The 23,239-nt window shown below is 40.1% G+C and overlaps 2 protein-coding genes across 4 annotated transcripts; one reads left to right on the forward strand and one right to left on the reverse strand.

The window, feature by feature from the left end:
- The first annotated feature begins 567 nt into the window (after nt 1-567).
- On the forward strand, nt 568-4,801 carry snap29 (synaptosome associated protein 29). Of its 2 annotated transcripts, none has more exons than XM_034692368.1 (6): nt 568-679; nt 1,305-1,541; nt 1,687-1,883; nt 3,013-3,098; nt 3,180-3,284; nt 3,587-4,801. In XM_034692368.1, exons 2-6 carry the CDS (start codon nt 1,305-1,307, stop codon nt 3,745-3,747), a joined length of 786 nt encoding a protein of 261 aa, XP_034548259.1. In that variant the 5' UTR covers nt 568-679; the 3' UTR covers nt 3,748-4,801. The 2 variants fall into 2 exon arrangements, with proteins under 2 accessions (XP_034548259.1, XP_034548260.1); XM_034692369.1 differs by lacking the exon at nt 568-679 and adding an exon at nt 746-921.
- Nucleotides 4,802-7,499: 2,698 nt separating this feature from the next.
- Nucleotides 7,500-22,035, reverse strand: si:dkey-178e17.3 (somatomedin-B and thrombospondin type-1 domain-containing protein). 2 transcript variants are annotated; one of them, XM_034691034.1, is made up of 5 exons: nt 21,558-22,035; nt 11,678-11,860; nt 11,165-11,255; nt 9,163-9,321; nt 7,500-8,938 (listed from the first exon to the last, which is right to left on the reverse strand). In XM_034691034.1, exons 1-5 carry the CDS (start codon nt 21,805-21,807, stop codon nt 8,833-8,835), a joined length of 789 nt encoding a protein of 262 aa, XP_034546925.1. In that variant the 5' UTR covers nt 21,808-22,035; the 3' UTR covers nt 7,500-8,832. The 2 variants fall into 2 exon arrangements, with proteins under 2 accessions (XP_034546925.1, XP_034546923.1); XM_034691032.1 differs by having other exon boundaries at nt 11,678-11,863.
- Nucleotides 22,036-23,239: the final 1,204 nt, after the last annotated feature.

A 23,239-nucleotide genomic window follows, 5' to 3' on the forward strand; every position in this document is an offset into this window, starting at 1 on the left:
ATTACTACCTTCATTTTTGACGATACAATTACTGTTTTCACTGGAGTGACTTCACTTCTTCTTGTTTTTATTGCCCAGAGAAAAGTACTTGGTTACTTGTACTGAAAAGTGCTATGTAAATAAAGTATTATTAATATTATTATTATTCAGAATCAGAATCATAAATACTTTATTTATCCGGGGGGAATTCAGTTTTTACAGAATGCTCTAATAAACAGTATGGAAAAGTCAAAATATTAATAGAAGGGAAGGAATAAAATAAGATATAAATATTAATTAAATAATAGAAATTGGATTAATAATAAATATATACAGAAACGCAGAATAATTACAGTTCGCTATGTACAAAAGCACTGGGAATGAAGGTATTGTATACAGGATGTTGAAGTGTTTATTTATGATTATAATAATAATAATAATTATATATTAATTATAAATATTAAAAAACATTATTATTAGCATCATAATAAGATTATTTATATTATTAACATTATTAAATCGTATGATCGTGTTTCACATTAAAGGGCTTTCCTTTAACAGGTGACTTAAGGTTCACTGTATGCGCATTTGTTGCGCAGGAGTAGCCTCGGGACATCGCGTAATGACGTCACCTAACGTGACAGGAAACGTTCTGTAGCTAATTGTCAGCTGATAACGTCAACAGCGGCGACGGTCGAAGGTTTGTCTCTTAAGTTGATCATGACTATGGTTTATAACTCTGTTTTGTACATCTCTTTTAATCTAATCGTTTATTATTTGATTCCGGCCTGTGAAGCCTTTATTTTGCAGACGGGTCTGTTCTGTCAGTTAAGTAAAGTCAGTTAGCAGCAGTTGAGTGGCTAGCCGACACCCCGTAGCTGAACTTTAAACATTTAAAGGAGCATTTTTATTCAAAAAACCTTACCTCCGTTAGCCTCAGAAGTAAGTTTGGCAGTTCATTATTGTTAAACAGTCTTAAAAGTTCCTTCATCGTTCAAAACTAGTTTTATGGTATAGGAGTTGTTGCCAGTTGATGCTAACAATCTTGAGCTAACGAGCCAGGTTACTATCATTCATGTCAACTGAACCTTAAATAACTCTAGAAATCATCCTTATAGAGATACAGCTAACAACTCCTTTAGGAAATGTCATGTTTTATATTTGCGTATGTTGTTCCCTTCAAATGCATTGATTCTCAACGGTGAAGCAAAACTCTATATAATTTTTACTCTAGAAATAGATGCTTTACAAATCTTCAGATCAGCAAATGTTCTGGAAAAGTGTTAGATTTAAACTAAAAATGATCTTGTCTATCTCCCCCACAGATGGCCTACCCTAAATCCCACAACCCATTTGCAGATGATGACGATGATGAGGCTTTTAAACCCAAAAATAGGGGGTTTGATGATGAATTCGACGACAGTGGGCTAAGTGAACCAGAGAGGAGGCAGCGCTACCTCCAGCGGGAAGTGATGCGTACAGCTCAGTCTGCTGTCGACAGCAGTCACCGTTCACTTGGCCTTATCTATGAATCAGAGAAGATGGGTGTGGAAACTGGAGAGGTATGTCAAAATAACTAATTTAATCGTGGCACACAAGGGATATCCCTGTCTCTGAGAGAATGACATCGAAACCAAAAAAAGAATAAGTTGTTGTTCTCATCTCTCACACTGTTTACTCCCTCTCCATCTTTCTGTGTTTTTGTAGGAGTTGATGCGACAGGGAGAAGTTCTGAAAAGGACAGATAAGATGTTGGACAACATGGATCAGGACCTGAAAACCAGCCAGAAGCACATTACCAGTATAAAAAGTGTGTGGGGTGGTCTTGTCAATTACTTCAAGGGAAAGCCTGAGGCAAAACCGCCACCACCCGAGGAGCCAAAAGCGTATCAGGGAAGCGACAGGTAAATTTCCTTCCTTCATTCACAAAAACCTTTTATTCATATGATCCAGTGAGACTGAGGGAAGAGGCTTTTCTTGAGTTAGGAACTTTAATTATTTGGTTTATTTTCTCTCTGTGCCAGCAATAGCTGTATCAAGAGGCATTGTGTTTTCCAGTTGTATTGTTTGTGTGGCTCTAAAGTTGGCTCAGATTTCCACTTGGACTCAGAGGTAGTTATTTATTTGAAAAAACATAACCAAGTGAGATAAGTGGACAATCCCCCCCACACTCTAACCCTCATGTGTGTTGTTATGTTGCTGGAGAAGGGTCTACTGACAATCACATGCTCTGCAAAGAAACAAAGAAACAAAGAAAGGGATACTTGCATTATTGTGTAATGTGAGAATTATTTTAGGCCAGTTCTTTTAAATATCTCTTAATATGCATATCCTGTTTTGCCTACAGTAACAGTGTCATTCTGTGAGAAAGATCCTCCTGCTCAGTCATTTTGTATACTTAGACAACTGGGAGTTAAAAAATAAATCATTGTTGCAATAATGAGTTCTCCTCATAACAATGTTAAAATTTAAATTGTGTCCCAATCAGGCTCTTTGGCTGGAGACACACAGGCACTAAATAACAAAATAGCTAATTTACAAGAGAGACAATCAGAATTTCCAAAAGTATGTAAACATGAGGAGTCTTCAAAGTCTGTTATGTTTGGTGTGGGTGAGTGGAAATGTGCTCGATGGGTGTAATGTGGTTAAAACAAAGATAAAGAAACCAGAATCAAAAGCAGAGGCAGTTGTGTGCTTGGTCAAATGAGGTCTGAGGAGGCTTTTCCAAAACCTCAATCCTTTGCTCTATCTCTTAACTTATTTTGTATGTCAAAAAAGGAAGGCCCAAAGCTCAGATTTAGTGGTCACTGCTGGATATTTTTTATTATATAATATGAATACCCTGACACCCTACAGGTCTACATTTCACATTCAGATAGATCTCTTTAATGTTGATCATCTTTGAAAACACAGCTGTGAAAATTATGACTCAAAATTAGTGTTTGAGTAATGCCACTAAAAATAAAAAAAATGTGGTTATGTTATTTGTGGCATCTTTTCAACGATTGAATAATGTTTATCTGACTCTCTCAGACTACAGGGTGCCTTGTCGAGCAGCAGAGAACATGAAGATAAGTACCAGGCCAGCCATCCAAATCTTAGGCATCTGAATACAGAAGGTAAGATTTTGCACAAGAAACTCGGCTTGGCATGATCAAACCAAACAGTGTTTGTATTCATCACTCATGTCTGTGTTCCAGGATTTGGTGCTTCGGCCTCTATGGATGACAGCTCATCTAGACAGAATGGATACCCTCAGAACAGACAGCTAAGAGAGGCGCACCACACCCTTGATAAAAACTTAGGTAAAAAACATTTCCGTTTGAATGGTCTTGCTTTTATAGCTCGTATTACACTGTTTTATACGATGAAGTCAGAAGGAAAGCACAAAAGGAGCTTTAAGTAAAGTTTATGGTAATAAGTGAAAATTGGCAGTAGGCAAAATGATGTCATCACATTTTTTGTAAATCTAAAAAACAAAACAGATATAATTTAATTTCCTACACTTAACCTTAGATTAAAAACAAATGGGATAATTTTTTTGCTGCTGTGTATTCTTATAAAATATCCCTAATATCCCTCTTAATATCTCTTGTGAATTCCGTAGATGAGATGTGCGGTGGCTTGAGCAGACTGAAGAACCTTGGACTGGGTCTCCAGACTGAGATCGAAGAGCAGGACGACTCCATCGATTCCTTGATGAACAAAGTGGACAAGATGGACCTCAAGATTCACAACACAAACCAACAGATAAAAAACCTCAAATAAAAAAACACTTGGACTCATATTACAGAGACAGAAGACAGCAACAGGTCTGCTCTCCATCCTGGCCTCTCTTGAATATACTAAACGTACAGACACGTAACTCTGACAGATAAGCAAGTGAACACATTTTTATCCAAATCAATTTCCTTCAGTATGACTGACAGTTTTCAATTAATTCCTTTTCAGATTTTACTATAAATCAAATTTATTTTGAATTTCCTCCTGCCACTGATATGTTACTTGTGCTTACAAGGGAAGACTCTATACCATGAGTGTAGTGATGTAAGGGACTGTCTTAACTCAGTTTTTTCTACCATCTCCTCACCCCACTCTGCCTCAGTCTGAATGTAGTTGATCACCAAAGAATTAGAGTTGGTCACTAGTTTGTTCATCATAGTTTTTTCAGGATAAACAGAAAACTGACTGAAGGGGTATTAATAATTCAGTAAATGTACAAGAACACAGCATGTCTTACATGACAATACTTTGTGTATATGACTCATTTGTCAGTGCTAACTCAAATACTGGACCTGCCTACAAAACACTTCAGATGTCCAGCTCAGTTCACTTTTGCCTTATATATTTATATATTTGTACATGCACTAGAATAGGTTGTCATGACTCTGTCGCTCCCCATACATCTTACATGAGATGCTTAACTTTGTTTCATTCATTGCATTTTTGTTTAAAGTCCTTGCTCCTTTCTCCTCCTTGCTTATTTCCAGAGAGTTATATAAATTGTCTATATCGGGAACTGTGTGGGATACTGCAGAATGTGATCAAGTGGATAAATGTGCAGCATAAAATGTGAACAAGCTAGCTGTGACTATAAAAAGAAGCTGGAGAATATCCCTTTTGTTATTTACAGTTTATCCGCCTTGGGATAGATTTATGAGTACATGAACCACTTCAAGATGTTTTTTTTAGATATATAGATTAATCCAATAAATCGATTAAAGATAGAAAATGAAATGAGGGTCAGGAAGTGTAATTTTTGCCATATGTCATGTTTATGTATACCACCACTACATACCCAATAAAGACTTCTATAAGGGGAGTGCTGGTGTTCTGAAGATTGTCTCTGTTAAAGGAGAGAATGAAGTCAGAAGCACCACAAGGTGACGCCACATCTCCAGGGTGGAATTTGCAGGAGCCCCGACCGTAAGGTATTCCCTCAATCCTTCATTCGGTCCTCAAAAGTCCCACAGCTCTTCAGTTCATTTTTGTTTTGCACTGTGTTAAGGCAAAAACATAATAATTAAGACTCCTATCTAAAATAGTTCACATACTACGATTGGAAAACTTGCATTTATAATAAAGCTGAATCCATTAAGGATCACAGCTGAGAGTCGCCTATTGACTAGATTGAATTGCAGCCTAAGCAGTCTCATACTTTAATGCATGTACAATACATTTAAAGCCTTGAACAATTCTCACTTTATAGATGTGTGTGTGGTCCCTAAAAACTGGTGTTCCATGTTTTTTCAGTGTGATAGATGCGTATGTGTTTACTATCTTTTGTACCAGCTATGAAACTGTCCAGGTCAGTTCCTCATGTGGAGCCATCTATTCATTATCATTCCTCTGAGCTGGACCAGCTGCTCGGGCAGGGGCTCTTATTAGGATGTCTTGTTAATTACAGTACACACTTCCAAAACACACAGGCATACACCACACAACACATGGGGCCACACAGAGGAGGGAAACGGGTTCAACTAACGAAGGCCCCCAGCAGATCGAGGCTCCTACATGTCTGAACCAGAAGAGTTCTCAAGAATTTATTTGAAGATCATTTAAGATGTATTTTCTGTATTTTTATCTAAAGTAAATTTTGGTTTAGTGCCAAAACACTAATGAAATCCTCTCAAAAATGTTCTATTGTTTGCAATGAAATTAAAGAAACACTGTTTGGGACATTATCTGATCGTCAAATCTCAAACTATATTTCATACAGGACGTCCATTAACAAATTGGAAAAGGAATATGGCTGCGTCTGAGTTGTTGCTTGGCGGGGACAACTTTTGATGGTGAAGGTGTGTGTAGCAGAGATAATTTACCTGTAACAAAGTAAATATGATTCCTCCCTTTGTTCACAAACACTAGTCAACAAAGTAGATATGAAACAAAGTAGTGTGATGTTGCAGCGTGGTTTTTGACATCAGAAAAAGGAGGGAGACTAAAGGGATGTTCAAGGATAAACATTAATCAGTTTCACTTGCTTGAATAGTTTCTCTTTTTGGGGGTTAATTTGAAGAAAACACTTTGAAGCTGCAGAAAGTGCAGGTTGTTTCAAGCTGTGGTTGCTTTTGTGACCCAGATGTGATCATGTGAAAACAAAGCCATTATATGAGATTGAAAACCTTGAGCTACATATCCTGCTAAAGCCCCCTCAGGTGGAGGTGGCTCCACACATCCACGACACCACCATTAAACGGAAGTCACCCCGGGTTCTTTCCCTTCACGCCATCCGTGGGGGCCGGGAGGGCTTTGAACAGCTGTCTTGTCAAAAGCAAACAGTGGTCGTGCTGTGACAAAGGCCGCCGGTGCTGGAATGCCCCCCTTTTCAGTGGGCGTAATCCCAGAACACACTGCTGTCGGAGCCCATCAGGCACTGGGCCAGAGACGGGCCTTCCTGCCCTTTGGAAAGCGGGTTAGCAGCAGAGTCAGGGCAGCCAGGGGGGTAAAGCCTGCTTCAGAGGGGATGGACTGTCAGGCTGACAGCACTCTATTGCCACTGTTGTAGTAAGAGAAAATAAAGAGTTGTGCTGACGGAGGGGAGTTTGGTTGGGAGAGGGGGGAGGGAGGAGTGCAGAGAAAGGATGGTCAGGGAGATTAATGGAGGAGGTAAAGTTCAAGTGGCGCAAAGATGAAACACATGAAAGAAGCCAGGAGAGTCTCTCCCAAAGGACTAACGTCCAAAGTGTTGATTTGTTGGATCTTAGGTTGTCTTGTTTAACAAAAAGGTCAAAGTTCATTCTCCCCAAGAGCTCCTTTTCATTACAAAGACAAATGTTGTTTAATATTTCTGGAATCCTAAATATGTGCCCCCCTATTAAGTTCTAACATCCTCATATTCATCTTGGAATTTACTTAAAGATAATAGTAAAAATATTACAAAGCTAATTTTGGTTTAGTTTGTGTTATTTGTTTGTTCAGGTCGTAGTCAGAGTTCAAAGACCACCTCTGCCATGGTCAATTGTTTCATTGTGCATCCCATAAAGATATTTAACAGGTTTTCATATTGGCTATTCTGATATACTCTGTCCAGAGCTGCTGTGAAAACCAAAATATGTGAGCTGCAGATGTTGTTTCAGATGCTGTTAGCTGCCCAGAGTCTCCGGCCCCGTGTTTAGCCCATCCACACATCATCTCTGACAGTTACATAATAAAAACAAACCTCAAATTGTTGAAGAATGTCACGTAAAACACAATTACAGACATTACTGTCCATTTTTCTTGTCGTCATCTCATTAACACCACAGGACAAAAATATGCAAAGAATGCAACCAAAGTATGTTGATGGGTACATGTTTGCATTGAGTTACGTATGTTCAGCAGCACTCCTCTTTTAACTGTGAGGTTCTGCATGTAAACACTGGTCCGACTGAGGGATATACTTAGCTGAGTTATTACAGAGAGGGGGAGGTCACAATTGCTAATGGAGGTCTTTGTAACAAAAAAAGCTCCAAGAGTTGCTTCATCTGAATGTAACAATGCAATAAAATACACATAAAACATCACAAGAGAGGGAGAGATGACTGTATAGTTTTTTTATTTTCACTAATGGACAGTGTACAGAGTATGCTGTGCTGCACTAATAAAATCATCACTGGTTTTATAATAAATAAACACACAAACACAGACACAGACAAGGGAGAGGAAGAGAAAGTCACAGCTTTCCTGAGAGAAAAGCCTTTACTGGTACCACACGTGTCCTCCTCTTATACCGGCAAATACAGAGATGCAGGAATGAGCCGACTGCCCTTTTTAAGTCGTGAATGTACTGCTGTAGTTAATTTGCTGTTTCTTTTAAAGACAACACCAAGACACAAGAAAGAAAAAGAGTGCAGATGAAGGAACAGGAGTGCAGATGGGGGAGCTTTTGGGAGTGCTGGGAGGAGATTTTGCTAATAAGATGAGAGGAACGTTGCTGTAGTGTATGTGATAGTTATATTGGATAATAAACTCCCCTTGTGAAAGTTATAGGTTTTCTGAGAAGGGCAGGGAGTGAAAACAACATAGTTATTAAGCAATTCTGCCTTGGACACAGAGGACAGAGAGAACCACAGAGAAATTCAATTAGATGGCTCTTTTTCCTCTCCAATAACTTTGGATCTAAACAGATGGGACTGATTTCAGCTCTGAGTCACTTGAAACTAGTGAAAAACATCCATGACTGACATCAGAAAGAGAGAGCATGATTGGTAACACAAATCTCAGCACCTGAGAATCAATACCTGATATCCATCTTGACTTGCTGGTATACATGTTTTTGTTGAAAGAAATAATAAAAAGGACACAATCTTAAACACAGAAATATTGACTCAAGGATTTTAGCAATGGACACATTTTGGATGAACCAGTTTTCAGCATCTCCAACCTGCAGGGGATTGGGGCTTTAACTGGCTGCAGCAACTGCTGTTTGGTGTTTAAACTGTTGTATACAAATAGCTGAAGCTATATGGTCACGTATAACATATAAACAATTAAAAGTAGAAAATGTATAAAGCAAAATAATATATTTATATATTTATACATTAGGCATAAACAAATGCCCTTGCATTGATGGAGGTAGATAGCAAAGATTTAGAGGTAAAAAGCATATTTGCTGCTGTGCTTTGGAAGAGAATAAGAACATAATGTGGCTGTAAAATGCAAGAGCTTTTGTGTGCTTGGTAAAAGTGTATACAGTACAGAATATGAGGTGAAAAGAAAAAGTGGCAGGATGCTGCTGGTCTCCTTGAGTTACCTATCCAGTATTCTGGATCAGAGCGGTCTGGCTTGGCTGGCAGGGCTCTCCACAGTAAGCAGAAGGCGTTGAGGGAAATCTTGTCCCTGCATTTGGATGTCTGAGGTTTACATGTCGGCTCAAACGAAGAGCACAGAGTAGGGAGGACACCGGCAGCCCTCTGAGGATGACTCTCGCACCCAGGAGCCATGACAGCCGGGGACTGAAGCTGCTGACCAGAACGTTCTATGAAGAAAAGAGATGTATCCGGCAGAATATAGTTGTTATATAGGAAAATTATTGTTTTATTGTTTGTGCTATTCCAAGTCACTTTGTGTGAAACTTCTTTATGATAGCTGTATTTTTACAGTATTATTTCTATTATACTTTCTGTATACCCTCCTAAACTCCTAAACTGATGGCAGTGTAGTGGATGAAAATATCTTGTTTACTGTATTTAGTTTAATTACCTGGTGCTCTCTAGGCCATCACCTCCACAGCGGTCTGACTTTGACATGGCATCACTCTGACACTCTGCACAGACCATCCTCTCTCTCACCAGCTGAGCACTCCACAGTTTGAGTTTACACGCTGCACTGGCCTGTTTCACTCGCAGGTACACACAGTAACTGCAAAGAGTATGGAGAGGGAGAGAGAAAGGGAAAAAAGTGTTACATTTGGTCATTATGTCTGTTAAAAAATACAGGGTTCAATATTTTTGATCACTTTTTTTCTTTTAAACTACTTTTTAATCTATTCCACAGCAGCATCAACACACAGTTGGGTTAAGCAAATCAACAAAGGGCATAGACTTGGTTAAAACACTGAAAATGATTCAACTTCCCCCTCTAGAAGTTGTTCTAGATTAAAAGCCCATCCAACGTGGCGTTTTTGATGAAAGCCAAGTTGTCATTAACCAAGCAAACTATGCTTGATCACAACTTAAACCAGACAAAAGACAACTTAAATGTTCTGATAAGAGATTAGTTCCATTTGAAGGTGATCCAGCAGAGTCACGGTCACCTGAATCCTAACATCAACACAGCTCAGTCTGGTCACTGGAAACAATAATAAAGTCTTGTTTTCATGCTCACTGTGTTCCCTGGCAGCCACTTTGAACCTCTACACTATTTATTTTGTCTCTGATTCAGTCAGCTGCAACTAAACACCAGCCTCAGTGGGGTGGTTTGTCAAAGAAAACATGAAACTGCTTTTTTTCCCCAGAGAGATTCTTGAAAACCCTGTCCTCCAGTAACACTGTTAGAGATGGTTTTAGGTAGGTAACAAGCTTGGGAGAGGTAGTGGGGGGATAATGATTGGAAACTTTTTGAGGATTACACAACAACACACGTCACCCTAAAGTCTTAATCCTCTAAAATATTTTTTACAAGTTTTCTTCAAGTGTCTTCAAGTAAAGACAAAACTCCATGATAGCATCTTGGCAGACTCAAACCTCCTCTTCTGTGTGAAATTGTACTCACTGAGATAGTGTCACAGCTATAACTGGAGATCATAATACAATAACAGATCATCTTTTCATGTTATTTTAACCCCTTGTTTCCTTGGTGAACATCCAAGACAACACCAGGGGCCAGATGTCTCTATGAAATCACACTAACCCTGTGTCATCCACGCTGAGTGGCTCACATTTGTGAGTAATGTGCTTTCAATTCCCTGATGCTTTGTATTTCAAAACAAAGGTATACGATGTCCATTTTAATCAGTGTGAAGAGCTGTGGGCTGTCAGGAAGCCAGCCATGATGTAATTCCCTCGTTTCTTCTTTTTCCAGCTCTGAGAACATCTGCAATCAGCTCAGATCAAATCTGACATCTGAGCAGGAGGAGTGTTCCTTTTTTTCATGGATTATGGTTGCCTTATCAGTAAAGGTCAGCTAATGATGCAGATATTCAATGACAGCGTTCATGTTACACAGTCAAAGCTATTTCAAGGCTTTGTGTGCTTTGGCAACCTTGGCCTTGGTCTTTACTGTCTAATCTTTTGGAGCACAAAGTTGATCTTCTGTTGACCTTTGAAACAAAGTCAAAACCAAGAAAAAACTGATATGAACATGGAATAAAATACAGTTGTATCAGAGACGCTGAGAGGCAGCTGTGGAGAGTAAGAGCTGGAACAACAGACGATGACTGCTGGCACAGAAGCACTGCACATTGTGGGTCATTATTGTCAGTTTTTGCTTTAAATTTTAAAAAAAAGGAACCTGAAATAAAAGCTTTGGAGTTTTCACAGAAATTGCATTGATAGTATTCCTTAAGTCACACTCTTCTGGATGCCAAAGGTATTTCTCATTACAAGATTTGAAGTCACTCTACACTTCACACAGTTCAGCAGTAATTGCCCCCCTCTGCATTGACTGCACATGAAAGCCAGTGAGACAGACAAAAACAAAGTGGGCTGGTCTGGTCAGTAGTATGCATACCTGCGTGTTTGCAGTCTGATAATAGAGGACTTACCTGGCCTTCTCCTCCTTCATCAGCATGTGTGGTCGCCTCCATGGGTCCTTGAAGTTCCTCTTGAAAGAATCAGGCAGGATCTTTGCCACCTCTGCAGGTCAGGTGTGGGAATAAAGCAACAATTATGTAAAAAAAAAAAAAAATTAAAAAATTAAATAAAAAAGATCAAATTCCTTTTGTATTTTTATTGCTCAAAAATGTTTTTTAATAAGGTATAATCTCAAGCCACTTTTGTTTTCCCTGGAAATCTTTCACTCATGTCCTGGTGGTGTTTAATTTCTCGGAAAGTGTTTCAACACTACAGAGCATTACCGATGTGTTTGAAACTGTGCAGCTGGAGATAAGGCTTCAGACCAGATGTGTGCAAATGTATTACTCAGAGTACCAGTGTGAACGAGAGGTTCCCCAAAGAGTACAGTAATATAAAATTAATATGTAACACAGTTCAAAGCGGTAGTGGAGGCTTACATTTATGTACGCTTTTCGGGGCCAGTGAAAAGGTCATGTTCTCACCTTTCGCAGTGCTGCATATGGCGTTGTTTCCGAAGCATCCTCGACGCTGTTTGAGATCGGGACATGGCGTGCCTCCGTTTCTAGGAGGAACAGACACCTGGCGGCTCCTTTCTGTGCTGCCAACTCCACAAGGTGATGTGCATGATGACCAGGGACCCCATGAGCCCACCTCACAGTCAATGGCTGCTGGGGAAGCAGGAAGAAAGAGAGATCAGCCACATGTTTTGGATAAGGTGAACGAGTAAGGAAAAATCCTTTAAAGACATGATCATTTTCACTTTTAGCCATAGACTACTGATGGGAATTGGAAATATATGCCATGGCATTTTCCTTAGATTTAAAAATGAACTTTTCAATTAGCCTGCCAGGGTGGATACATAAAGCAACTGTGCGTCTCTATCCTACTTGACAGCTTGCCTCTTCAATAAGAGGAAACTGCACCCTAATGCACACCCTGCTTTATTATCAGCTTTACTCTGAATATATACAGGATTTACAAAATAAACTCCAACCTGTATTAAGGAAGATTTGATTCTAATCTCTATTTACGGATTCTGACATGCTGTCACAACATCTCGGCTTGTATAAGTGGTAATGTGATGACGATTTATTTATCTCTATAAACAGATATCTTCAAGTACTAGAGCCACAGATCTGTCTGATGCTGTACTGTAAAAGCCAATCAGGGGTTACATTTTCAGACTCCCTGGAATGCATCAGAAAATATCCTTCCGACCTCCATCTAACAAACAAGCACTTTAAAAGTTATTTCCTTCTCATCTCAAGGACAGACGTGACAAAGTTTGTATTTTTGCTTTGACAAATCTCTGATGTTATGAGTTTGGAAAACCTGTGATCCGCAAATTGAAAGCAAATAATGACAAAGTTGGTTTCTTTTTGGGGCTTTAACAGCTGAAGTAAGCATTTATGTAACATACTTTCTACTGTGTACTTCCTGAGACAGACGAATGGATGCTACTCTGGGGGATGGATTGGATCCGAAATGCTTTGAGAAGGAGGTCTTGGCTAGGAGTAACTAAGAACTACACTGGTTTTACAAGAGTTACTGGGAAGTTGGCATCTGTACTCAAAGGGGATTATAGGCAATGATGATGATCAGCTCCGAGATTGGTTTCATATAATCTGACCCTTTTTTTTGCAATTGGTGCAGTCGAAACTTGTGTTTCACTTTTAAAACCAACAGGCAAGGTCCATTTCATATATTCAGTCCACGGTTTAAGCTCCCTCTAGCTGTGTAAACACATGGTCTCCTTCCATTGATCTTCACCACTAAGGTTGTTTAAACTTTTAGACTTTCCTTTAATCTTTGCAGCCCTGCCTTACTGCATGGCTGCAAAGTGTGAGCCCAGATACAGAGTTGCATAATAATGCACAGAGTATTTACTCAGGTAGGCGAGCATCAAACAAGTGACTGGGTCATTACCAACCACTAATGTCAGATCCCCAGACCAGAACCTCAGACTCAGGAAGTCTGCAACTCAGGTCATATGTGTGGGGCCATTTAAATAAGGGGCTAATTTTGCATCCTGTCCGCCCTGGTCTCCCTCTACACACACACACACACACACACACACACACACACACACACACACACACACACACACACACACACACACACACACACAGCACACCATATAAACAAAGCAGCAGTAACAGCAATCAGGCTTCCCCTTCTGTAGGCTGATTTAGCCAATTACATCAGCCTTAGAGGAAGCCGTATTAGTTAGATGTCTGCTCTGATCTAAGCTAAGAGTCTCCGGCGGTAATCAGGCCTCGTCCAGCATAGACCTTTAATAGCAGCAGACTTTTAACAGGGTGGCGGACGGAGGAAGTGCCAACTCAATGAACAAATGAGGCGAGAGATCTTCTTCACTTTCACATTAATTATTGCAAATATAAACATTTACATCAGAATACTTTACTTAAAAAAATCCTGATTTTTAAGTGCAGCTTCTGCTTTAAATGATATTCACAATAAACATGGAATACAATGAGAGCAGGTGCACACAGCGTGAAGCTATTAGATGTTCTCTGGGGAAATTACAGGGAGCGAGAGGATAAATATACCATAACTGGATCTAATCCGCCCTCGCCCTTTAATCTACCTAACTCTGTCTTTATAATACACACTCACCCTACAGTACAATAGTGCAACTGAATAAGTATGTGAGTGTGAACAGTAGAAAAAGAGAGAGGGAGAGCTTTCAAGGTGCCGCCTGTTCAGTTCATTCCCATGGTCCTGTTGGGGTTTCAGAGAGGGGAGGGGGCTGCAGTCTCAGTGACACGGCCGATCCACAAAGCCACTGTGGAATCTCTGCATTCCTGCACATTAGTGCTGCCCACCTGACACTCGCCTTTCCCAGATCACCACACACACACATACACACACATCGAAAACAATATCTGTCAGATTAAACCCACCCACTTGGGCTTGTTCCACCTTCAGTCATCACCCTAAAACACACAGACACACACATTAACCCGTGTATACTTGCAGAGTAACATGAACTTTCTGGAAAGAAAACAGAGGGGCGTAATCGAATCAGACACATATCAGCTTCCTTTTCTGGCCTCCTCCTCTTCTTCTTATCCTTACTCCTTGCCTTCCCTTCCTCTGACGTTCACTTAGGCAGCTCTTATTCTGCTGTTATTCTTTGTGTGAAAATCACGAGCAAGCAGACCTGTTTAGGTCTTTACTGCAGTGAAAGCGATAGGGTCAGCGAGTTCCCGCACACGAGGGGGAAACAAGGCGATTACACCTCCGATCAGGCAGGACTGAGGGCCTGTCTGGTAGACTCAGCCTGTTGCCCCCGAGCCACTGGGGGTCAGAAGGCAATTACTAAACTGTGGTGGTCCCTGCTGTTCTGTTTCTGCTACCACCAGTGTGACAGTCCTACCACCCACATGATAACCCTGCAGACAGTCACACAGCCTGACCTGCCCAGACCACAGCCACTGCTTTCCCCTGTCCCCACTGTCCACGAGAAAGTTGGAGGACCAACCTCCTCCATCACCTCTGACCTCTGACCCCAATATAGGAAACAAATGGCTCTCGTTGTCACCATGTTCTGCCATTGTCTCTACCATCAGCTGATATTTTTACCAAGTGTTTTCAAGTGGAAAAAAGTTCCCCTACGACAGAAGGAGACTTCCAGAGTTAAATAGAGACAGTTGTTTATCTGCAAGTGACTTTAAGTCTGCACTCTTTAATCTTTTGGAGGACGATGCTCATGTTACAGTGACCTTTGAAACACTGATACCAGCTACAGAATCTTCTAAATTTGAAGGACCCTTAAACACATTATCTTATTTAGCTTCTGACTTTAAATGAATGGGCAGAACATGTACACACCTTTCAGCAAACATTAAATAAATTTCATAATATCTGCATGTCTGTTCAACAGTTTTGAGTGTGCTGAACTAAGTTTTAAAAAAGTGTAGTCAAACATTTTTTAAACCAATCAGTATTAAAGGGATAGCTCTGTTTTTAGAAGTGGGATTGTGTAGGTATTTTTTCAGTAGAAAGTGTATGTCCCACAGAGGATGCTAATTAGCTCCAACCCTTTGTTGGGAAACCATGCAGTGAACTGGCGAGGAAGCTAGACTATCAACAGACAGAGGAACACATATGTGTTGCTACACTTTGTTTGTGCTGAAATAACACACTGTACAGTCACTACTGGGTTGTGTAAAGTTTAGCATTTGTTGTTTACAATGATCTCAAACTAAAACCAAAATCAGTGCGAGAGGCACAAAGTCAAGCTGACTTGAACATCATTGCACTGCTGATCAGTGCACCGAAGGCGGAGGAGCACGTTTGTGGTGTGTCTGTGAAATAGTGCCCAAAAAAATAGCTGTTTGTCTAAGCAAACACTTGAGAGACCAAAATTGGTTAAAATGTTTCTTAAAATTATCAAAATTGTAGTTTTTTATAATCTAGCTTCCACCAGCTGGTTTCTCAACAAGGTGAGCAACTATCCCTCTAAACAAGATTTTTATCAAATCCATGGTTCCTAAGATTGTTGGAAATTATTTGTAATCGAACCAAACTTAAAACAACACCTGTTATTGGAGATTTTAATGGCTTTTACAGAGGTCATCAGTTCAAATGATGCATAATGCTAAGTGAACATTTGAAAATACAGCTAGTTAAACAAAGATAGTTACGAGTTTGCTGGATCATAGTCAGCAGCAGGTTGGCTCATTTTCTTGGCAGCTGGCTGAACTTCAGTCAAAGCCCTCCAACTGAGCCAAACTCTCAATGTGTATCTAGCCTCAGCACTTTTATCTCCCGACTTATCAGTCCATCTCCAGTCACTCTCACTTGCAGGGAGGTAATTGCTTACTATCTAGCTTTTAGATTGGCATTCTTTTGCTCTTTCTTTCGCTCTCCCTGAAATCTACTTCCATTTTTGGCCTTCATGACAAAGGAGTTATCAGACCTGCCCGCCCAATTTGCTTTATCTTCTTCTCCCTTTATCACTTCGCTCTTGTTCTTTCTCCCCCATCTGCCTCTCTTTTTGGTCCTCCTTTTCACTCTTCCACCCCCTCCATCCATCCCCCCACCTCCACTTTAATGGGACCCAGATGACCAGCTGTTCCGGGGGACCATTGCACCCCAAAAACTTCTCTAGCCAACCTCCCTCCCATGAAGAGAGCTGGGCCCTGGTCCCATCAGACAAGACTCATAATGTTCAGACACACAAGGGAGAGCCATGAGGCCAGTAATAGAGGTGAAGGACACAAGACTGAGCCCTAATGACAGGTTAGCACATAAATGTTTCCTGTAGACACCTTGAAATGAGGAGCCAAGCAAACCAAATCATTAAAAGGGTTCATTACGAACACAGCTGAGACAGAATTTAGGAAGTTTTAGCATGGCGTGGCGGGACAACTCTTTATGGCATGATACACAAAAACAGAAGAAAACTTTAAAAAAAAAATCAAAAAAATACATATACATTTTTAATTTTATCGGATGAACACATTTTTGACTGCGAAGATATACTTGAAAGTATAGACCGTTGGAAGTCTACAGACAAAATGACAGCTTTATGAGGCTGCCCATAAGCCAATTCTAATGCTAGCATGCTGGTGATAGTTAGGAGCAAGTAACAAAAAAATATAAACTTTGATCCATGTGTGATACATGACACATGATATACTTTATGTCTATGTTTGTATCATAACGGGAAAAAACAGTTTCACAGAATTAAGCTATCATGATGACGCTAATATCCCACAATCACTTCTAGCTAATTATGCTTTTTAAAACAAGTTAAAGGTTGATGGGGATCACTGCAGGTTTGGCCATGAGAGCTAAAGGAGAGCTAGGTTAGAACAATATTGAATATATGCCAAACTGTGACTCTGTGGGACAAAATAATCATACATAATACACAGAGAGAAATAGCATCAAAGGCAAAAGGACAAATCCTATTGATACACAAATGTCTGTGTAAATTTTTTATTTCAATTTGCTAATGACATCATCCATAGACTGAAGATTCAACATTATTTTAGCATTAAATACATGTATTTCCTGGTGGACAGTTCCTATGATAACAAATGAGAAATGTCAAGTTCAGCGTGGAGTATATCACTTTCGTTATCTGGTCCATAGAGTCCAGATGATGGACATCAAATTTGCAACCAAGATTATCTAATTTGCTTCGTGCAGTACGTGTGTACCAGAAGAAACTGGTCGGAAAGATGACAGCAGCTGGACTTTGTCAGAGTCAGCATCGTAAAAAAAATATACTTATAGAGGCTGAAAGAAGAACGTGTGGGAAGCAAGGAAAAGACACGGGAGTGAACAGAGTTGGAAAGAATCAAACATGATGGCATGACAGCACACCACGCCCTAAAGCAAAGCATGAGGAGAAGTTCCTGCAGGAGAGAGAGGTTAATGATGAGCAAACCTCTGGAGTATCAGAGGCTACAATATGTCTTCAAGCTGATGTGAGAGCTACCAGCTGCCACAGTGAAAGAGGACAGGGGCTGCCCCTGCACTTGTTAAGTCAGAGCGACAGTAGCTCTGACACTGAAAATATGTGATGTTCAACAGGTACTCCTACAACCGGAAACAATTCCCCCTGTAGATTTCTAAAACTGTACAGAAAGTATCACTTCAGTGCCTTCCCAATCATGCATTTCTCCCTTAATGTTTTTAAATAAGCTCTGCATTCACATTCACTGTCTTTTTTCTATACAAAATAATGCAGCTGCCATTACAAAGTATGTACTTTACACAATCATGCATACTTTATCATAACATCTGTTGCAGTATGAATCAAAAAGTCTTAATATTGTTGGGAAAAAAACAGGATTGTGGGCGCAAACAAAGCCAAAGAAGTAATTCTAGCGTGTTCACTGTGGAATGCATCCATATATAGAAGGACATTCTTGTATTTTGGGATGACATACATGGACTGGAACATAGTTGTAACATACTATAGTATAAATAAGGTAAAAGCAGCCAAGGCTTCTTTCTCAGGGACTGACACCATTAAGAGATGGTTCTTATTGCATGATTTTCCTTTAAAGCTCAACAGGAGATTTTGCTTAAGTGTAATTGTGTTTTTTTATTAATTTACTTAAATCTATTCTTCTGGAAAAGGTTTTCTTCAGAAGAATGATCTGCTGATAGAAGCCAGACTCTCGTCAAATGATGAAAAGTGTTTTACAAGACAACTTGCTGTAAAGTAGCCACTTGGCATTCAGATCTAAAACACAAATGACTGTGCAAGTCAATTACTATCTCGCAGCATCAAATTTATCAGAGGACATGTTTTTATGTTTTTTGTTTAGATGTTTTCGCTTCTAGATATGCCACACCTTAATTCAAGTTTGAACACTTGATGAACCTCTGAGAAAACCCCCTCATACAAGATGTCTTGTGCATAAAGACGTTGCACTTAAGAAACACAATGTGAACATTAAAATTGCTCCAGTACTGCAGAGTACATGACTCAAAGTTGTTTTACTGTAAACTGTTCATAAAATATTCCACCAGTGAGTCAGCTTTGTTTTACTCTAATGCCTCACCGCTCTTGAAAGAGTAACATAAATACCCAGTGCACATAAAACTCCTCCACACTGTTAACAACTGTAAACTCCTGCCAAATTTTCATTAAAACATCTCTGTAGTTAATCTTATCAAACTCCTCAAACCTGTGAGTGTTTGTGTCTGCGTGGTACAAACAGTCTGACTCCCTCTCTGTCTCTGCTCTGATGTCACCCACTCCAAGCTCTTTGCTCGGCTACAGCTGACACGGCTAAATTACAGACTGTGACAGACAGTACACAGACAGACGCTGCGGTGCGTCACAGAGCTGCAGGATCAGGATCAGATAAAGTCTGAGTGGGATGTGGGTGAGAAAACAACAGGATGCTTTGAGCCAAACGACAGCTGCGTGTTTTGTTTATAGTGTAAAGATACTCAGGTATCAGAGGGAGGAAGTCAAGGTGTGTTTAAGAGCGTCACTCTATAATCAATCCTCCATACTGCGTGAAGAGGTGATTGACAAGATGATATAGTCTTCATGGTCAGATTCAGACAGATTAAGGAAGTTAACAAATTACACACATTTTGTGTTTCGAAGATATTTGTTGTCCCTTATTTTTTTCCTGAGCTGTATTGATATCCAAGTTCTTGTAAAACCTATATTTCCTGTTGCCTGTTTCTTTCATTGTTCTCATGGATTCTAAAAAGAGCACTTAATGACAAGTAAATATATTGATAATTTTAAGATTTCTGTTATCATTATAATCATTGTTTAAATCCTTCCACATTGTAGTTGATCATAAGTTTTCCACGTGAATCTTTTATTGTCACATAATCTTTACAGTCACACCATTCAACCTGTAACACCTGCAGTATCCAACTCTCCCTTGACAGAAATTCTTTCCTCTGCACTGTGTCACATCAGGATTCACCTGTCAGAGTAAGCCCACTGCATGTCCACAGAGCAAAAAAAATCCTCTGACACGTGAGTGAACTGATGCACATGCAGCCGGGAGCTGACCTCTGAGGGTCCAGCTGCTGTTGAACTGAGCAGTGATGACTAAACACTGAGCTGAGGAGCTTCCCTGAGCATGTTCTGTTAATTTTCAGTTTGGCAGCCACATGGGAAGAATCAAGTGATGCCTGGACTGCTCTCAGCTGGCTGCTGGATGATTCACGCTGTCTCTACTGTTCAAGCCTCGTTGACTGATTGGTGTATACAAAACACACACTGAGACTTTAGTGTGCTACATTTCTGCTAATGCACTGGAACATTTAGATGCTAGTAGCCATGTCTTTGCTGTTGGTATAAGTAATACATATATCTCTCTAGTGTCATCCTGATAAAGACAGTTTTAATGCTGAATTCAAAAGCATGAATAGAACTTCTTTTGTACATTACTTTTTGCAAGTTGTGTTAAAGTTAGTTAAAATTATAGCTTGGAGTAATGCATGCTGTGTGTGAAAATGCTACAGTGACACCCTTTTCAGAAAACTAAAAGCAAGCACATGAAGTTCATTCTATTTACCTACTTACATCAAACTAGTGAAATGTTTTGTAATCTTGAAAACTTACAGATTGTTTCTGCCCAAATTCTTGCAAATGAATGTTCTTCAGTTTTCTAAAACACTATCAAGATATAATGAAAAGTATTCAAGCACTTCAGAAAGTTAGTTTAAATTAACACAATATGAGTTTATGGCTTTTTTTAGCACTGCATGCTGCAGTAAAACAGTGATTTACAAGCCTCTCGGCTATCTTTGAAGTTAACATGAGGTCTGATAAAGTGCATTGCTGCCTCCATTACAGTACTTTTAAGGGATTCACTTCAATCCAAATAAAACAGCCAGTTCACATCACAACACAGACACAACACTGTGACAAAGGTTCACTTTGTAAACACTCAATGTGCCTAAATAGAGGGATCAGTGCAGCATGTTGAGAGCCCTTTGACCAGTAGGAGCGACTCTGCAGGTGATTGTTAGTGAGCACTTTAGACGAGGGTCACCCTCTGCGTGTATCTACACACTGATAATTACTCTCTGTGAACTTGAGATGTTTCAACACACTGTGAGAGCTCTGAGTGTTTTCTGTCCGTCTGTCACATCTCAGACAGACACAGCTCTACTGTACTCTGACCATCTTTGGCAGTCTGTTTCCATGGTGTCCAGTCCCTCATTTGTCCATATATAGCAGAATCAGCCCTGATGATGAGCGAAGAGGTGAGTTTTTCCATAATAAGTTGTGAGAAAAATCGTTCTAAAAGTTGATATCAATTTCTAAGAGCCATAATTGATGTCTTCAGATTGCTTATTTGTCCAATCAAACAAAGGGACTCTTAATTTATAAAAGACAAGGGAAACCTGCAGATCTTCAAATTTGAGAAGCTGAGACAAAAAATCTTTGGACGATAATTACCAAAGTTAATGATTCATTCACCGATTAACAGTGCCTCTCTCCTGCCTTTCTGATGCTGCAGTGTGAATATGTCATTATGACATCCTCCACTCTTCAATTCACAACCAAGTAACACATTTTGAAACGTTCAATGCCAAGGGTCAACCCAACAACTTGTAAAACATACAACCTGCTGATGAAAAAAAACCCAGCTCCTTACAAATGGTCACCTCTGTCCTGTGACTTTAAGCAAACAGTCTTAATGAGCGCACTGGAGACAGCTATGTGTAGTATGTCTCACTGTCTCCATGCCACCTCAATGCCAGCCATCTCAGGACAACGCTCAACAACATCCTCACCGGACAGGACACAGCTGGAACCCAAACAAAATCTACAGGAGCTAAAAGTGTTCAAATTCAACAGTTTCTGTGGACATAAAAATAAAAGCAACTCACCAGATATTTGGCACACGCTCTGGTAGTCCTCGCAGCAGTCCCTGGTTTTCTGACAGTAGGTATCACAGTAGCACACAGTTTTTCTCCTGGTGTACTCAAAACATTCATTGTTACGGCCGGTGCAGCAGTTTGGGCTCTCTCTCTCTCTGCAGCCTGCTTCAACCTGTGGGAAAATCTCCCCGCAGAAAAACACTAAATATCCACAAACGACAAACCCGAGACGCGCAGAGCTCCATCCACGCGCTCCCATGACGGAAACTTTCTCTGGGTCCACTTGATCCGCTTACCCCGCGGGTGTATGCTTCCCTTCTCTTAGTGCTTCAACCTGATTTAAAAAGACACTGATGGAAATCTGTATATACAATCCAGATCTAAGGTAACTTCTGCATTGATGCTTACACGAGTAACTGATGCGTAAAAGTGGAGCCTGTGCGCGCATCACTTCTCCTCTACTTCTCCTCTGTCCGTCTGCCGGACACCGCCCCTCACAGCTACTGTTGGTTATTAGGAAAGACGTACAGTACCAACCTCTCTCTCTCTCTCTCTCTCTCTCTCTCTCTCTCTCTCTCTCTCTCTCTCTCTCTCTCTCTCTCTCTCTCTTTTAAAGGATGTCTTCTTGTGCTCTCAGAGGGCGTTGGGCCACCTTCTCTGCAAAGTTTCAAATAAAGAAGAGGTTCATGTTCTGGAAATACTTCAAAACCACGCAAAAGAAGCCCCAATTAAAGCATTTTATATTGGCTTGCATCATAGCACAAGAGCTGTAACCATTGACGTTTCTAGGAATCTAAAGCAAAAGTTAGAAAGCGGTGTCCATACTCATTTAGATTCCAATCAAGAAATCAAATTCAGCACCACGGACAGCGTCAAAGCTACTTTATATAAAAAGTGAATAAAACTGAAGTTAGCGTGGAAAGATTCACCCAAACGCCTCCGTGGGAAGGTCTTCCTGAAGCTTCAGCAAGAAAATGATCTCCACTCATCCCATAGAGCTAAGAGCATCCACCCTTTGAGAGAAAGCCTGGAGAACAATAACATTACTTCCCCTTCACTGGCTCTGAGTGAATGGAGGCTCTCAGAGAGACACTGAGCATTGGGGGATACTGTAAAAGAGCATTAAGATGAGGGAGACTCAAAACAATCGCCATAACTGCGTTTTATTTGGAAATTATTTGAATCGTTTAATAAGAGAAGTCAGTGGAACAATTTGAGACTCAAAATTGTACCATCAACATAAGGTTTAAATGCTGGACTGAAAAATATTAGTGTTAAATGGTGTGCTAAAGGTGTTTTATTAGCTCTTTTAGCCTACTAAGTAACTCAGAGAGCCACAAGTAAATTGGATGACCAGCTAAGGGCCATAAACTGTAAGGAAGAGGTTTTGTATTGTTTACAGGCATTTTAGAATAGATATGTATACAAGCTTTTAAATACATTTAGCATTTTCTACTAAACATGCAGGTTAAGAAAAATAAAAAGAGAGGTTGTAAGCAACTTCCTGACTTCAGGATCATCTTTTGGGTTCAAAGATGATCTCAAGACAAGAGTAATGCCTTGATGTCTGAAAGGATGACGAGAGATTTTTGGGGGCAATTTGTGAGCACCATCCATCCAGCAGCAGAGAAGAAGAGGAGGAGAGGGAGGAGGAAGGAGTGATGATGTTAGGATGAAGGGAGGCTGGTAGG

The sequence above is a fragment of the Notolabrus celidotus genome, chromosome 9 (assembly GCF_009762535.1).
Source record: "Notolabrus celidotus isolate fNotCel1 chromosome 9, fNotCel1.pri, whole genome shotgun sequence".
NCBI classification, from domain to species: domain Eukaryota; kingdom Metazoa; phylum Chordata; class Actinopteri; order Labriformes; family Labridae; genus Notolabrus; species Notolabrus celidotus.

Coding starts and splice junctions, on each gene's coding strand:
- snap29 (XM_034692368.1), top strand. CDS start 1,305: ATGGCCTACCCTAAATCCCACAACCCATTTGCAGATGATGACGATGAT. Junction 1,884..3,012: donor GCGTATCAGGGAAGCGACAG/GTAAATTTCCTT, acceptor TGACTCTCTCAG/ACTACAGGGTGCCTTGTCGA. Junction 3,099..3,179: donor TAGGCATCTGAATACAGAAG/GTAAGATTTTGC, acceptor TCTGTGTTCCAG/GATTTGGTGCTTCGGCCTCT.
- si:dkey-178e17.3 (XM_034691032.1), bottom strand. CDS start 21,807: ATGGGAGCGCGTGGATGGAGCTCTGCGCGTCTCGGGTTTGTCGTTTGT. Junction 11,256..11,677: donor CATATGCAGCACTGCGAAAG/GTGAGAACATGA, acceptor CCTGACCTGCAG/AGGTGGCAAAGATCCTGCCT. Junction 9,322..11,164: donor ATGAAGGAGGAGAAGGCCAG/GTAAGTCCTCTA, acceptor TACTCTTTGCAG/TTACTGTGTGTACCTGCGAG.